The sequence below is a fragment of the Columba livia genome, chromosome 17 (assembly GCF_036013475.1).
Source record: "Columba livia isolate bColLiv1 breed racing homer chromosome 17, bColLiv1.pat.W.v2, whole genome shotgun sequence".
Taxonomy (NCBI): domain Eukaryota; kingdom Metazoa; phylum Chordata; class Aves; order Columbiformes; family Columbidae; genus Columba; species Columba livia.
The window spans coordinates 9,645,352-9,659,945 of record NC_088618.1 but is presented as its reverse complement, the minus strand read 5'-3'; the positions used below and the strand labels follow the sequence as shown (position 1 = coordinate 9,659,945).

Below are 14,594 nucleotides of genomic sequence, written 5' to 3'. Positions count from 1 at the left end.
TCACAATCAAATGAACACCTGCGAACAAGAGAAATTATTTTTATAACTGCTTGGAAAAGTCTGCTTCGTATTTTTTTCTCTCTATTTCAGCATTTAATCAGACAGCATTCACAAAAGAAGTACCTATGTTCTAAAAGTTCGGGAGTTGCCCTGCTGCTGCTATAAATGGCTTTTCCAAAGCTCAGCAGATATCACTGTCCTGGCAATGCAAGAGAACGTCACGCAGACATCAGCACACAAACACGCCAGACAGTCATCCTGGCTGACTTGAAAGGGTTAGACAAGCACGGTGGATGGTGTCAAGTGCTTTGACTCTTCCCTGAATGCTCATCCCCCCGTCACATCTCTTTGTATTTCAGGTCTGCGGGGTCTGATGTTGTCCGTCATGTTGGCCTCCCTCATGAGCTCCCTGACTTCCATTTTCAACAGTGCTAGTACTTTGTTCACTATGGACATTTACACCAAAATTCGAAAACGACCATCTGAGAAAGAGCTTATGTTGGCTGGAAGGTGAGTGCAGCCGAGTCTTCCCCAGCAGTGCAAACACAGCCAGCACTAGAGCTTTATAGACCGCAGCCTCCAACAGACACACTAGTGCCGGGGTGAAGCCCAGCAGTGACAGTGACAGTGTGCGGGCAGTGCAGCAGTGGCCTCCTGTGGCCACACAGGCTGGCCACCGTACCCTTCCTTTTGGGAAAAAAACCAACCACCTTGCTTCCAGTTTAATTGACAGCAGTGCATGAGGTAGCTAAACTAATTCTCAACACTTCCTACTGCTGTTCAAAGGGAACTATTTTAAAATCTCTTCATAGGCTTTATGCCACACCATACTACAGAATCAATGAACTAGTTCTTGTAGTTGATCTATTGGTTTGTCTCTAGATATAACAACGAAAAAGCAGTTTTCTGTGTTTTGGTTGCATGTTTAGCTGTATGCTGATGGATATTTGACAGACACAATATCCAGCCTGGATGTCCTTTGTTTGTTCAGTGGTAATTGGCTATTATAATCGATTTTGCTGGTTGAAACACAAAATGGACATTTACATTATTGATTAATAGCTGTTTTTCTCTTTCTGATAGATGCTTTTAAGCAGGTGGCTAATTGAATATCTGGCTATGTTTACAGGGCATTTATGGTACTTTTAATTGGCGTCAGCATTGCCTGGGTTCCTGTGGTGCAGTCAGCTCAAAGTGGGCAGCTCTTCGATTATATTCAGTCTGTTACCAGCTACCTGGGACCTCCCATTGCTTCTGTTTTCGTGCTTGGCATCTTCTGCAAGCGGGTCAATGAGCAGGTAAGTACAAATTAGGAAACAGGTATGCCACGTGTTCCTTTAGGCATTGACAGAACTGTTTTTTTGTTTCAGGGTCTTTTATTAGCAACTTCTTCCTGTTTATTTTAATCCCACTATGGCCCAGGGATTCTGTGTTTTCCATACCCCAGGGCCTGAGGTTTCAGAGATGAGTTTGAAAAAATTATTTGCTAATCTGATAAATAAAGAGTCACTTCAGAATTCCTAGAGAGCTCTGAAACTTAGGGTATCTATCACTTTGCCAAAAGGTGTGTCAATTTATAGAGACATATTTGAAAGTAATCTCTCAGGATGTTGGTCACCGAATTGCTTTACCAAACACACCACATTTCACCTTCCTCTTGGCCACTATGTATTTTGTTAATATTCTTTTAAACAAACGTGCTGTTGATTCATACATTATTTTGCATCGCTTTTAGCACCTAGTCTGGGAACCACTGATTTTGATTTGTAGAGCAGTGAACTGAGAAATGGTGTACTTAGGCCTTTGTAAGTAACTGAGAAGGCACGAGGCGTGTCACGTGCTTTGATGGGACCATAGGCCAGTCATGGGAACGGGAGTCTCCGACATTCTCAAACCTCAATACTCAGGAATTCAGTTTATTTTCTATAGTACTAGTGGTAACAATATTTGCCTATTGCTCAGGTTTGCTCCAAGGATGCTGAGTTCATTGAGAAAGCCAAGAGAGAGAGAAGGTTTTTGAATATGGCTTAAACTTTTCTCTCACTATTTTCTCTTGAGATCAGTTCAGTGGTTATTTGTGTGTATCCCCAAGAAAAGGCTGGTTTACGTACAAGGGATGTTCTGTTTCCTATCCCAATATGGCAAAACCTCTACAAATGGATTAAATCTTTGTGCCCTTTGTAGAAATCTGCCATTGACTCTAGCTGGAATTTTACCTGAGGAAGAATTCAGTTTAATCCTCAGGGGTTTGTGTACACTGCACCATTTAAATTTGGGTAAATAGAGGAGACAAGCAACAAAGCTCCTGAGAATCAGAGCCTGGCATAAGATAAACTCCAATATGGTAATTACTTATAAGATTTATCACTGGTTTTTGCTCAGAATCATTCTTCTTTCTGCCAGAAACAGAATTAACTATGTTGTCCTACTCCAAAACCTTTCTGTAACTTTGACCACTGAATAATTAAAACTATCTTGTTCTTAAACCCAGCATTCAACCTGTAATATTTTACAATTGGGATTTATAAAATTGTGTTGCCATCATTAGTTTTTTGACTACACAAACTCGGAGATTGAAAGGCACCTCCGGACCAGTGCGACCCCTCTGCTTGAAGCAGGGCCAACAAGAGCAGGATGCTCAGGTCCTGTCTGCTTGCGTTTTGAATATCTCCAGGGATGGGGACTCCACAGTGTACCGAGGCCCAGTTCCAATGTTCAGTCACCTTTACAGTAAAACAACAAAAAAAATTAAACAGAATTTCCCATATTTCAATTTGTGTGCTGATATACCTGTGTGTCTTATATACTTTGGGCTAGAGTAATATATACCTGGCAGCAAAACATCCACCAGAAGTATTGAGAATTAGCTTCTAACTAATTACTCACAAGGTCATTAGAAGACAAACCAGACACATATTTCAGGTGGAATGACACACATTGGTTCCATCATGGCAGAACTGTCAGGGATTTAGCCCTCAGAGATAAGAAGATACGAGAACAGCCCTTGGGATGTGTAGTCTGTCCTGTCTAAGGAGAGCATTGTGTGGAGACACAGGAGCTTGAGAAATGAGCTGGACATGGTGTCCTCCTTATTCTTTCTCTGAGCTGCTGGTCACCGCCCCTTTTGGTTGTACCACTACGCTGAGCTGTAAGTACAGTCACTGAGAGAGCCTGGGTTAAAACCCATGTGCCAAAGCCAACGTAACACATAACTACCTCAATTTTTCCTCCAGCAACTACACAGAGCTTAGAGCTTATTGCTGTGCCTGAAATCACTGATTTTGATAACTTCTGTCACTTTGTCTGCAGGGTGCCTTCTGGGGCCTGATCGTTGGGCTGCTGGCTGGGCTCGGTAGAATGATTTCGGAGTTTGCCTACGGAACCGGCAGCTGCGTGACCCCTTCCAACTGCCCCTTCATCATCTGCGGGATTCACTACCTTTACTTTGCAATTATTCTTTTTGGGGTTTCTGCCATCGTCATGCTGGCCGTCTCCTTCATGACTAAGCCCATTCCTGATATCCACGTGAGTATTATTGCAGTCATGCTCCTCAAGAAATGGAGCTCAATGAAACCACTAGTTTCAAACACTGGTACTTGGTATAACACCTTCTGACACACATCACATAGTCCTTATAAGAAAACAAAGGAAATTGTCTTCATTGATCTTTCATAAATCTTCAGTGACTCCTAATAATCTTAGACATTGACTTAACAGACTTTTGGGATGCCATGGTCCTGTACCTTGTTCATGTGCTGGCCAGACAGATTTGTCTCTGTGTAGTAAGGCTGTAGATTTATAAACTCATTTTGTTTCATGGCAGCTTTACCGGTTGTGCTGGTCTTTGCGGAACAGCAAAGAAGAACGTATTGATCTTGATGCAGATGAGGACAAAGCTGATGAAAAAGAGGAGGAATCAGGTAACTTGGATATCTACAGATTCTATCAATATATTTGAGTAACTCTATTTCATTCCTGAAGAAGCATTAACATACTTGGTATTCAAAGACATCCTCCCTCCGAACAACAAAACCTCAAACCCCACATATGTAAATGGCCAGTAAGCTGCCTTATACCAATCTATCACACTCAGCATAAATCAGAAGTGAAGTGGATTTGAAGGGTGAAAATCTTGTTCTCTTGGTAGCTAGATGGCAGTTCTAGGACTGAAACAGTGGAGATGCTTTAGGGCAGAGGCAGCGTGCACGGGCAGAACTGCGTGTGACTCTAGCACTTGGAATAAATCAATGAGAATTCACTTGGAAATTGTGGTTGGAAGCCAGGATTGAAAGAGCAAGGATCTGGTGCAAGGCACCATGAAAGTGAACTACCAGACATCCATGTGGGCAAAACCACCTGCTCTCTTTGCTGGGTTTCTGGTTCTGCTGCCAAGTTCCTTTCACACAAATACTCAAATTCATTGGTTTGTCTTTTAATTAAAAGTGTTGAAAGTATTGAAAAAGTGGAGTTGAAGCTTTGCAGCACAGTTTGCTTCTCCAATACCAGACCAAGTCTCTAGGCTGCAAATAGCACAAGTGTCTTCTCCAAAAGGCTCTCTTGCAACCTGTAGAAAATCAGTCTTCTTCCAAGTGAGCTGCAAAAACACAATATTATCTTGATTCTTGTACTGCCTTGTACTAAAATGCTCCCATGTAACTATGACCATAAGTCAGAACTGCTGTGACAAATACAGAAATGCCCTCAGTCACGGAGATCTTCTAGTGCATGTGGTGATCTGTGGTTACATCTCATGACCAGCGTGTTATTCCTTCCAGTTTACGAGGAAAGTGAAGAAGAACAAGGATGCTTAAAGAAAGCATACAACTGGTTCTGTGGCTTAGAACAAAAAGGACCCAAACTCAGCAAGGAGGAAGAGGAAGCACTGAAGAGGAAACTGACTGACACAAGCGAAGTGCCGCTTTGGAGAAACGTTGTGAATATCAACGGCATCATCCTATTGACTGTGGCTGTTTTTTGCCATGCCTTCTTCGCATAAGCCTCTGATTACAGCTCTGAAATTGTACTGTATCATCAAGCAAAACCGATGACTTGTAGATTTACAGAGTTAGATACACTTCATATTTTCATTGTCAACGTTTGTAAAAGATCAGGATGATTTACTCGCTGATTTTGTGATCATAATTTCAACAATGTAAAGATTAAGGCCACTGGGATTTCAAGAGGGAGAATGTCTGTTTAGACACTGAATCAGTCCAGGGCTAATTGAGGTTCAGAATTTCCATCCAATACTCTCTCTACTCGCAATACATTTCGTGTTTTAGGTGCGGAACAAGGCTGCATGAGCCAGATTTCATATCAGGGTTTGTGAACTAACTTTCAGGGTTGATGACTCCAGTCTGATTTTCAACCCTTCTTCTTATCATCATCCAAGTTTCTTTTCCTTTTGGCTATGACAATTTGATTACAAAAACCCCACAACAACTCGGGGACCGTATTACGAATTCAAATTATAAAATCACTTTTGTTCCCTCCAAGCATGGGATACCTTAAGGATTTATGTATATATCGATGTATTTGATACTATATCTAACTTTCCATTATCACTTTTCCCGCCTTTTTCTCACTTTTCCTTGGGTTGTGTTCCTCAGTAATCAGTGGAACACCAACCATCTAAATTGATCACATTTTGAAATCGGGGAGAACGTGTTTTGATGATCTTAATAAGAATTCTGCTGGTAATACACTCTCTGTTTAAGGTTAGCTTCAAAAGGTCCTCTTGTCTTTATATTTTAATATGTAACTATACTTGAATGTGAAGCTTTTTTTTATACAAAGTACATATAATATATATACACATACAATACATTTTATATATATGCACTATATATATTATATATATTTGAAATATACGTGTGTGTATATATTTCTTACTGATCTTTTCCCATCTTGGTGTGTCAAAGTTAATCTCTACCCACAATTATTAGAGCCTCTTTATCACGGTGTTGGTGTTGATGTCCTGCCTCTTTTGATGGACTGTGCTACAAAACAATCCATGTGCATGGTGAAAAGTCCAAAGCATCAGAATGCTGGGTTTGCATTTTTCTTTCAAGTTCATTTGAGGGTTTTATGCTGCTTTTCTGCAAAGCTATAAATCTTCTGAAGATTTCATTGAGAAACAGAGTTCATGCTGTATGGCAGTAGGAGTTAACAGCTCACAAAGGAGAATAGTCGCAGCTGTGGGATATCAGCTAAACCAGTCAGCTTGTCTCTGCTTGGTAAGTTGGATACCAGCTGGAGATATGGGAAAAGATAGATTTAAAACTTCAAAGCAAAATGTGATAGATCTTATCATCTAATTCAGCTTCTTGGGGAATGAGGTGTACAAAGCAGACCCCAGCTGCGGTAGTCGCTCACCTCTCAGGGGACGCTGCCCTGTCCCAGAGCGTTCCCGTGCGGTTGTGCAGCAGGACGCGCCGCCCGGGCAGTGAGTGCAGCCCTGTGTGTGCCCAGGTGTGCTCAGCACGCTGCTGCTGCCTCTGCAGCCTCCAGCAGCCTCTCTCCATCTCCTGACAGCGTCTCGTCTTCGTTCGGATCTGACCCAAAATGCTCTGGATTCCAGTAGAATTGCTGCTTTTCAGTGTAATCCCTGCAGTGTACCAAAAGGTTTTGCCGAGGCCAGATCAAATCAATACTATATAAATACCAGTGCAAACTGTTTGCTTACAGTTAATACAGTGATTGTTTTAAAGACCATGGAGTTAATGATATTTAGTCGACTATGAAGACTTGTGTGTATTAAAGTATTTGTATATTTTGAAGTATTTTGTGTCCACAAAATGATGGGATTTTTTATATAATATGACGGAAGACAGCGAAACTTAACTTGGTGTCTAGAGTTTGATGCTGGGTAATAGTGACAGATGACAAACAACCAAGAAAGACTTTAATGAGGGTTGCCCAGATCCCTCTTTGTCATGCTTTGGTACAAAAAGAAAAATATGGTGAATTATGCAACCATTTGGATAAAGACAAATAAGACAAGTGATTTCCTGGCAGGCTGAGCAGCCGTTAGATGACCTCCTGGTTAATCAGGCACCATCATTGCATTTTCCTCCCCAAGATGAAAGAAATTTGAAAAACTAACTTTGAAAAACTAACCTTTGTGCATCCAGCATGAGCTCTGCCCGGGTGGGACACGGGGCTCGTACAAGAAGGTCGTGTTTCCCATGAATGCAGCTGTCTGGTCTTCTCCTGGTATCCCTGAGAGCTGTTAGGCAGCTGATTTGAAAATTGTTCTGTGTAGAGTGTAACTGAATTAATTCCAGTCTTGACCCAGGACCACAGTAATTGTATCTGGGCTTTAATCATTGTTGGCTTCAAGCTAAAAAGACAAGTAATTTTTCATTGATTTTAAAAATCTGCCCAGGTTGTAGTGTCATCATAGTGCCCAGCACATAGCACCACAAAGAGCTGCTGTGTACACAGCATTTATTTTGAAACAATGGGTTTAATTATAGTGTATGAGAGTGCCAGATCGTGACATGTTAATTTAAGTATTTATAATGTGTATTAAGCAATCCAAAAGGATCTTTAACATTTTTGTGACCAAGGCTTGTGGCAGCTTTATTATGGAGTGCACTTGACTGAAAGTCAGTCCCAGGGGAAGCGTTCATCAGCTCAGTTTCTTTGATTCAGCTAATTGCTTTACTGACACCCAGAGCGCTAATAAATTGCCCAGCCTCACACATTAGGGACTGCTGTCTCTCATTCCGAAGCAGGAAGTTAGCTATAGCCAGCCAGGCACTCCCATACGTCTTGTAATGGTGTATTTTCCCTGGTTCCTAGTCCTGAGCTGCATGTTGAACGGATGTTTATTGGGAGAAGCGCAGAGCCAGCAGGCACGGCTGAGTCAGAAAATACATCCTAATTGAGAAAGGAGAGAACACCCACAGAAAGCACCGGTGCTGCAGGCTGCCCAGTCAGCATCGCGTACCGTCAGTGTCAGCATCTTGTTGGAGACGGTCATGGGGAACGTGACCCAAACTGCTCAGACAGGTGACCTTTTCATTTTGTCGGAACGTTGGTGCTAGAAGAATTTTAGGATGCATTTTTCATTTTGTGCACTGTCTTAAGGGCAGCACTGTACTCAGCAGTTAAGCAATTAGTGACGAAGTCCAAATACTGCTGCGTCAAAGGATCTGCATCTGGGGTTCACTCCAACCCAATTTATAAATCAGTGTTATGGTAACTTCAGTACATCTTGTTGTCCTTTGTTTTGAGACTTAGTGTACCTCAGAATAAAAAGAAAATCCTTAATCATAAAGATTTTTATCTTCGATATGAAAATTCATTAAATGATTATTTTCTAAATTATAGAATCAAAGTTAGTTTAACAATGAATAAGAGCACTGAGAATTCCAGGCCTAAAAATCCAGGCTTGTGCTGTGTATTTTCTACTCAGTTCTTTCTCCCCTATAATTTCTGTTCAAGCCATGGGATTGGTTTTTGTCTTTCATCCAAATACATTTTGGGTCAACCTGGATATTTCTTTTTTCACCTTCAGTTTCTCTATTTGTGAAAACTTTGTCTAGTACTTACTCTTGACTGCTTTGGTTTCCCAACTACTATTTCAGAGCTCCAATCTCATTTCCCATTTATAGTCACTGCTTTAACAGGGAGATTCAGAAATACACTGAAACATACCCCCCAAATTATTGGACATCTTAGTAACTTAACATCGGTGGATGGTTTTGATATCTACATGGTGGTTTTGTGCCTGGCTACTAAATATACGATAGGCCTACAGTAGAAGCCCCGTAAAATTTTATTTCTTCCTTTTTTGTTATATCTTCTAATAAACCAGGGTATGTTCTTTCCTGCCAAATGACACAAGAAAGAAACGTCTACATTTTCTCAGGGAAAAGAGATAAACACATTGGGACATTCAGTTTGGAGTTTTACCTATCTGGCTAATGTAAATTACCTTTGAGATCTCAAAGGTCTTAATGAAGAACGTGAAGGCACATGCCCAGCTGTGGCTGAGAAACGCATTTTAGGAAAGAGATTTAGGAATGAGCACAGTCCTATGCGAGCCATTGTGTGTTATGTTTTAATATACCCTGAACAAGGTATATGATCAGGCAGATGCTCAGAATGCGGCACTTCAGATCCAAGTCAGCTAAATTTCTTCTAGTGAGAGCAGTTAAGTCTGGATGAGCTTATATCTGCATCTGAACACGCTAATTATTTTGCTAACTCGTTGAAGTGTGATACCTGAATTACCAGGGAAGGCTGTGACAGCAGTTTGGAACAGAACTAAAATGATTGTTGTCACTGCCTTTTCCTGCGGCAGTTTTTAGGTGTAGGTAAGACTGCCCTTCTCTGTTGTTCCCTGGTCCTTCACTGGACATCTCACACGTTATTTAGCTGCCTGGCTCTCTTTATTGAGCCGGATGCACTCTGGCACTGCTGTGTATTGTGTATGAGTGCCTGATGTGTGTAAAGTGGCAGAGCTCCTCCAAGATCCTGCCTGGGGGGAATGAGTCCAACTGACTCAATACTTTAAAATCACATCTTTATAGAAGGGGAAATTCACCCTTTGGTTAGGTTATAGAAGAGAAACATTTTAATCACTCGTACTGAATAAGTTTACGCTTTGTATGAAGGTAATGCAGTTTGCAGTGTGACAGCAGGTTTTTGCAATGGAAAAGCAGCCCTGAAAAATAACCTTTTTATACAGCTGATGCAGCTTCTTTGTAGCTACAACTTGTGAAATTCTAGATATAAAAACACCATGTAGCAGCAAAACCTGAGTGAGAACAAATGGGTCTTCCTGTGAAGCTGAGCCAGCTGCACTGTCACACCTTGCTTGGTCACTGAGAATGGCTGGGATCTGTCGCTTGCTTTATTTCTTTGCTCAGGCCTTCTGTTGATGCCTCTTTAATTACACACCCGCAACTGCAGACAAAGAAATTTGCAATGTATCTGTAGCGACCTGCCTTGAGTAGACAGTGAGTAAAAAGCTACTGAACTTCCCACCAAGTCCATTGCCTGTGAGCTCTCAACATCTTATTTCCTTCAGGCAATTGATGCCTTGTTGGTTCTACAAGCAGCTTCAAGTTTCTATTTTATACTTGATTGTAGGAAGTTAAGTTGCGCTTGGTTTTTGTTTTTGTTTTGTTTTTTTTTTTTTTAAGCTGTTGAGGTTTTTAAACCAATAAAAAAACACCAAACACATTTTTCCAAAATAGGAAACATTTTCATTTCTCTGTTCTGCTTATCTCCTCATCTCTCTGTTTAGGCAGCTGTTAATCACAGAATACTTGAGGTTGGAAGGGACTTCTGGAGATGGTTTCATCCAGCTCCTGTTGGACTAGACTCTAACATTAGGATCAGCTTTCCTTTCCTTTCTCCAACAGTGAGCCACAATGGCAAAACTCTTCAGTTCTGGCACAACACTTCCATTCCTGTTATATTTGTTAATTTTAGTACTCAAAGGATAGGTTACAGCTGCACAAAACTACAAAGTACCAAGTCCTAGGACAAGCACAGAGGCACTTTTGTTTCCTACTATGAACAGTTCCAGGCAGGGTCAGAGCCCTGTCCTGGCAGAGGCAGCGGGTCTGGCCCCACCAAGGGCTGCCCACCCGGCTGCTCCCAGCCCAGGCCCGCGGGCCCATCTGCACCACATTCACTGCTGACCAGTCTTGTCAGCATCTCTGTTTCTGAGAACAATGCTGAGAAGTATTTGATGATATTTTAGGCTGGGAAAGCCTCGTAATTCTCTAGGGGAAGCCCTTCTATGACATTGCATTGCTTTTTCTGTGGTGATGCTCTAAATGGTTCTAATCCCGTGTTCAACAAATATTTGCAGCAAAACTTATGTAAATTCATGTTGTTAGGTCAATTTCTCAGCACAGACAAGACTACTGGAGAGGTCAGTTATGAACCTTTCTAATATAATTAGTTATTGATTAATGTTTGATATTTTGAGATTCAAAATAAACAGGTGAGGACATGATGTAGAAAACAAAAAGGATCAGTTTCTTGTATCACAGAAGAATCTTGATAACTCAGGAAATAACTCCTAGACTTCCCAGCCTTTATTTTTGCCCATTATTCTGCTCAAGACCTGGAAATATAGATGTGAAACTGGTGACAAATGACTTTTCAGGAGGAACTGATTGAGAGTAACCAAAATAGAGAGTTTTGTTTTCGAAAGTCTCATATAATCATGCAACCTTTACAGGCAGACAACAACAGAGGGCAACAGATCTCTACAAAACACCCTGTCTTCAGAAAGGTTTCCACTGGATGACGCGGATGGCGATTTGGGCAGCTCTTTTCACCGCCTCAGAGGGATCATTCAGACACTGCTGAAATGTGTCTGTGTGACCCAGGAGGGTCCTGCGGCCCTCTGGTACCTCGGCCAGCATGGTGAGGGTTTTGATTGCGCTCAGACGGGCTTTGCTGGTTTCCTCAGCAACCAACTTCAGCAGAGGTGGAATGGCTCCAGCACCTAGGGCTGAGAATCTCCCTGTAGAGAAATAAACCACCCTTAAAACCTGTTATTACATAGAATCAACCTGCTTCTGAATTGCTGCTTCTGCTCCCTGCCCAGCTACAGCTCTGGGTGCCCCAGAGGGTACAGTGTGAAGAGGCAGGACATGCTTTTCTTGTGAACACCAAAGCTAGCTGCCAGCTGTTTATTTTCAAGAAAAAAGATCACTCAGTGAACTTCATCCGCCTTGTACGTTATTATTTCATTTGCAACAACCTATCAAAGAACATATGAGGCACTGAATGATAGGACAGACTATTTGGTGGGGTGGGGTTAAATGCCCTTAAGATCATTCTCCACTCTTTTATTTTTAAAGACACTTCAAACACTGAGATTCACTCCTGTGTTGTCTTCAGAAGCCAGGGGGATGGTTGCAGAGGAGGACTGGAACACAACTGCTGTTATTAAGAGACTTTTATGTCTAATTACTCATTCATCACACTGAAAATTTAGCAGTTAGTATTTTCAGTGTCATGTAAGTTACTTGGGAGAACTACAGGCCTTATTAATATTCATTCCTCTCCCAGCTGTGAGAGAGAAACTGCCTCTAACCACAAAAGAGCTGCCAGAAAGCAGTGCTGCTCTGCTGAGGGCTGGTGATTCAGAGCAGCTTCAGGTATGTGGGTCCCTGTGGTCTGGACTGGAATGGAAACTTGTTTCCCCTCTGGAGCAGCACTGCGGAGGGAAACGATGCAGGCGGGGCAGATACATAACTTCTTGACCTACTTCAGGTCATTGAAATGTGAGATATACGATCCTCCCCCAGACACTGTGGGGCAGCAAAAATAGTTGCTCAAGACAGATCTGAAGAGATGTCCTAATCTTACAGTTTGTTGAAGAGCTTTAATTAACACTATCAAAAACTGAGGACTTGGGGGGTGAGGGCAAAAGCTTTGGTACTGAGTTGCCTAGAACTGGATTTCCAGAAAGCATCCCACAGAACCGCCTCTGCCTCTCACCCTGAGGTTTCACAGTCGCAAACATCAGTGCTCCGGTTGCACTAGCTTGGACTTCAGGATCTGCATCTTCCAGCAGGCTCACCAGCACAGGAGTAACCTCTTCGCATATCGTGTTTTTTCCCTCCGGATGAGTACTGCATGGAAGAGATGGTTAAGTTGCCTTCTGGAAGTGTGTCTGCCAACTGTGCAGCTGCCCCTGCGTGTCCCTGCCCGGAGCCCTGCAGTGGGGTCAGCACACACAGCCCTGCTCTCTCTGCTCCTTGCAGTCACAGACTTGGACTGCTGGACAGATGGCAAGTGCCACTGCCCGGCCACAAAGGAAAGAGAGTGGATGGCTGTGCATGGTGTCTATTAAATCCGCGTGTTGATGCGATACCGGTGATATCAGATGAACCTATGTGTGTGGGCTTAACAAATTTTTAGGCTATTTTTAGGTGGTTTGGATTTTAAATTTTTTTTTATTTAACTCTCTATGCTACGCTGGAGATTGATGGGCATGTACGAGGATGGAGGATTAAGTGTGCTGGTGGGCCTAACGGCAATTTAGTTAGAACCCCATGCCCCTGATGAACCCTATGCAGATTTTCAAATCTGCTAAATTAGGAGTCTGCAATTAAATCTTCTCCCAGGTCAACTTTCTCTCTTTCTTTCCAGCCTCTTTAATGCGCGGAATATTTCACATGGCCCGGCTACTGCGGGGAACCAGAACACAGCTGGTGTCTATACTCTGGGAGTATTTCTGCTTTCTTTCTGATTCATTTTATCTATTTCTTTATTTTCCTACAAGACCTTGCTTTGTTATAGGAACAGTGAGGAAGCGTTTTGTGCCAATTGGTATGTAAACTACATGATCTACAAACCTTTTTAAACTAGACATCTGTTGAGCACTTTTATTACATTTTGTGATTGCAGGACAGTGGACTTAAGTTGTTCCTTTCATCCAGTGTTTGATAACAGATTTAATTTAAAGATTGCTTTTTCTGATCCATCACTGACGTATATAGCAGCCTGTGTCACAAAACTATTTTTGTCCTCAATCACACTGAATGTTTCCCAGGACTTTTAATTTTTTGCGAGAGAGCAGTTGTCCAAACAAATCAGAGACCTCCTCCCCACCTCCATCTTATTCTCCCACAATTTCTCATGCAAGGATTTTTTCTCAGCAGTGCTGTACCACTGCCAATACTGAAGAAAAATAGAAGGAGAAGGAATGACATTTCCTCATCAGCATCTGGTTTCTTGAGTGATTTATAGCAGTTACGATTTTAAGAAGCCTTCTACTTATAAATGTATTCAGGTTGATATTGCTTTACATGTGAAATGTGTCCGCTTCAATGTGTAGTAGAACACAATTGGAAAGTAATGACATTGATTAACTCATGAAATTAGTATTTTCTTGGGCTTAAGGATTATAGATTTCTTTACCCGATTTCCAGCAGGACCCAAGCTGCTTTGCTTCTGATGGCCACTGATGGGTGAGTGAGCTTTTCCTTCAGGATTGTAACAGCATCATTTGCAAGAGCTTCAGAAGCCTCCACACGTAGACAGTTGGAGAGCGTATCCAGGATTAGCTCCTGGATTTCATCCGGCTCAGTCTTCAACTTGAGTACCAGAAAGGGAATCAAACCAGCACGCAGTATGTCAACAGCCCCTACGGGAGGAGACAGAGAAGGAACATGGGTGAAGTGTGAGTGCATTTACTCTTTCTACCTGCTTAATAGGATCAAAATACATATGGTAACTCATGTTAGAGATGGACACTGTTCACAAATGGATCTTAGCAATGCTTCAGCACGGCAGTTGTCTGATGTTCCCACTTTCCCCCACTATAATATTTCTCCCAAATTATTCTTGCTAAGAAAATACATCAAATACATATATATAGGTGTGTGTATATATATGTGTGTATACACACACACATATATATGTCAGCTTATATCCAGTCTTTCTAACTGCTCTCAACAGGAACAGATGTTAAGAGGGGCTGAGATGTCACCCTTTAGAGCTAATACTTTGATTCTCCACTATCATTTATGTGGGGGAAGTCGACGTTTGGAAACTGTCAGCTTCCTCACACATTTCTTTGTAGTAATTCTGTCATGGGGAAATTTAAA

At 41.9% G+C, this 14,594-nt stretch overlaps 2 protein-coding genes across 5 annotated transcripts in view; one reads left to right on the top strand and one right to left on the bottom strand.

The window, feature by feature from the left end:
* The window catches only part of SLC5A1 (solute carrier family 5 member 1), a 48,420-nt gene extending 41,638 nt beyond the window's left edge, over window positions 1-6,782 (top strand). For all 4 annotated transcript variants that reach the window (XM_021289572.2, XM_065033229.1, XM_021289573.2 and 1 more), the window contains 5 exons: window positions 360-510; window positions 1,130-1,298; window positions 3,310-3,525; window positions 3,824-3,920; window positions 4,776-6,782. In XM_021289572.2, coding sequence (XP_021145247.1) covers window positions 360-510; window positions 1,130-1,298; window positions 3,310-3,525; window positions 3,824-3,920; window positions 4,776-4,996 — 854 coding nt within the window. In that variant the 3' untranslated portion in view covers window positions 4,997-6,782. The remainder of the gene's footprint in view (window positions 1-359; window positions 511-1,129; window positions 1,299-3,309; window positions 3,526-3,823; window positions 3,921-4,775) is intronic.
* A 4,259-nt stretch (window positions 6,783-11,041) lies between these two features.
* RSPH14 (radial spoke head 14 homolog) overlaps window positions 11,042-14,594 on the bottom strand; it is a 70,535-nt gene continuing 66,982 nt past the window's right edge. The window contains exons 4-6 of the mRNA XM_005503897.3: window positions 13,906-14,131; window positions 12,481-12,614; window positions 11,042-11,497 (exon numbers count right to left, since the gene is read on the bottom strand). Coding sequence (XP_005503954.2) covers window positions 11,256-11,497; window positions 12,481-12,614; window positions 13,906-14,131 — 602 coding nt within the window. The 3' untranslated portion in view covers window positions 11,042-11,255. The remainder of the gene's footprint in view (window positions 11,498-12,480; window positions 12,615-13,905; window positions 14,132-14,594) is intronic.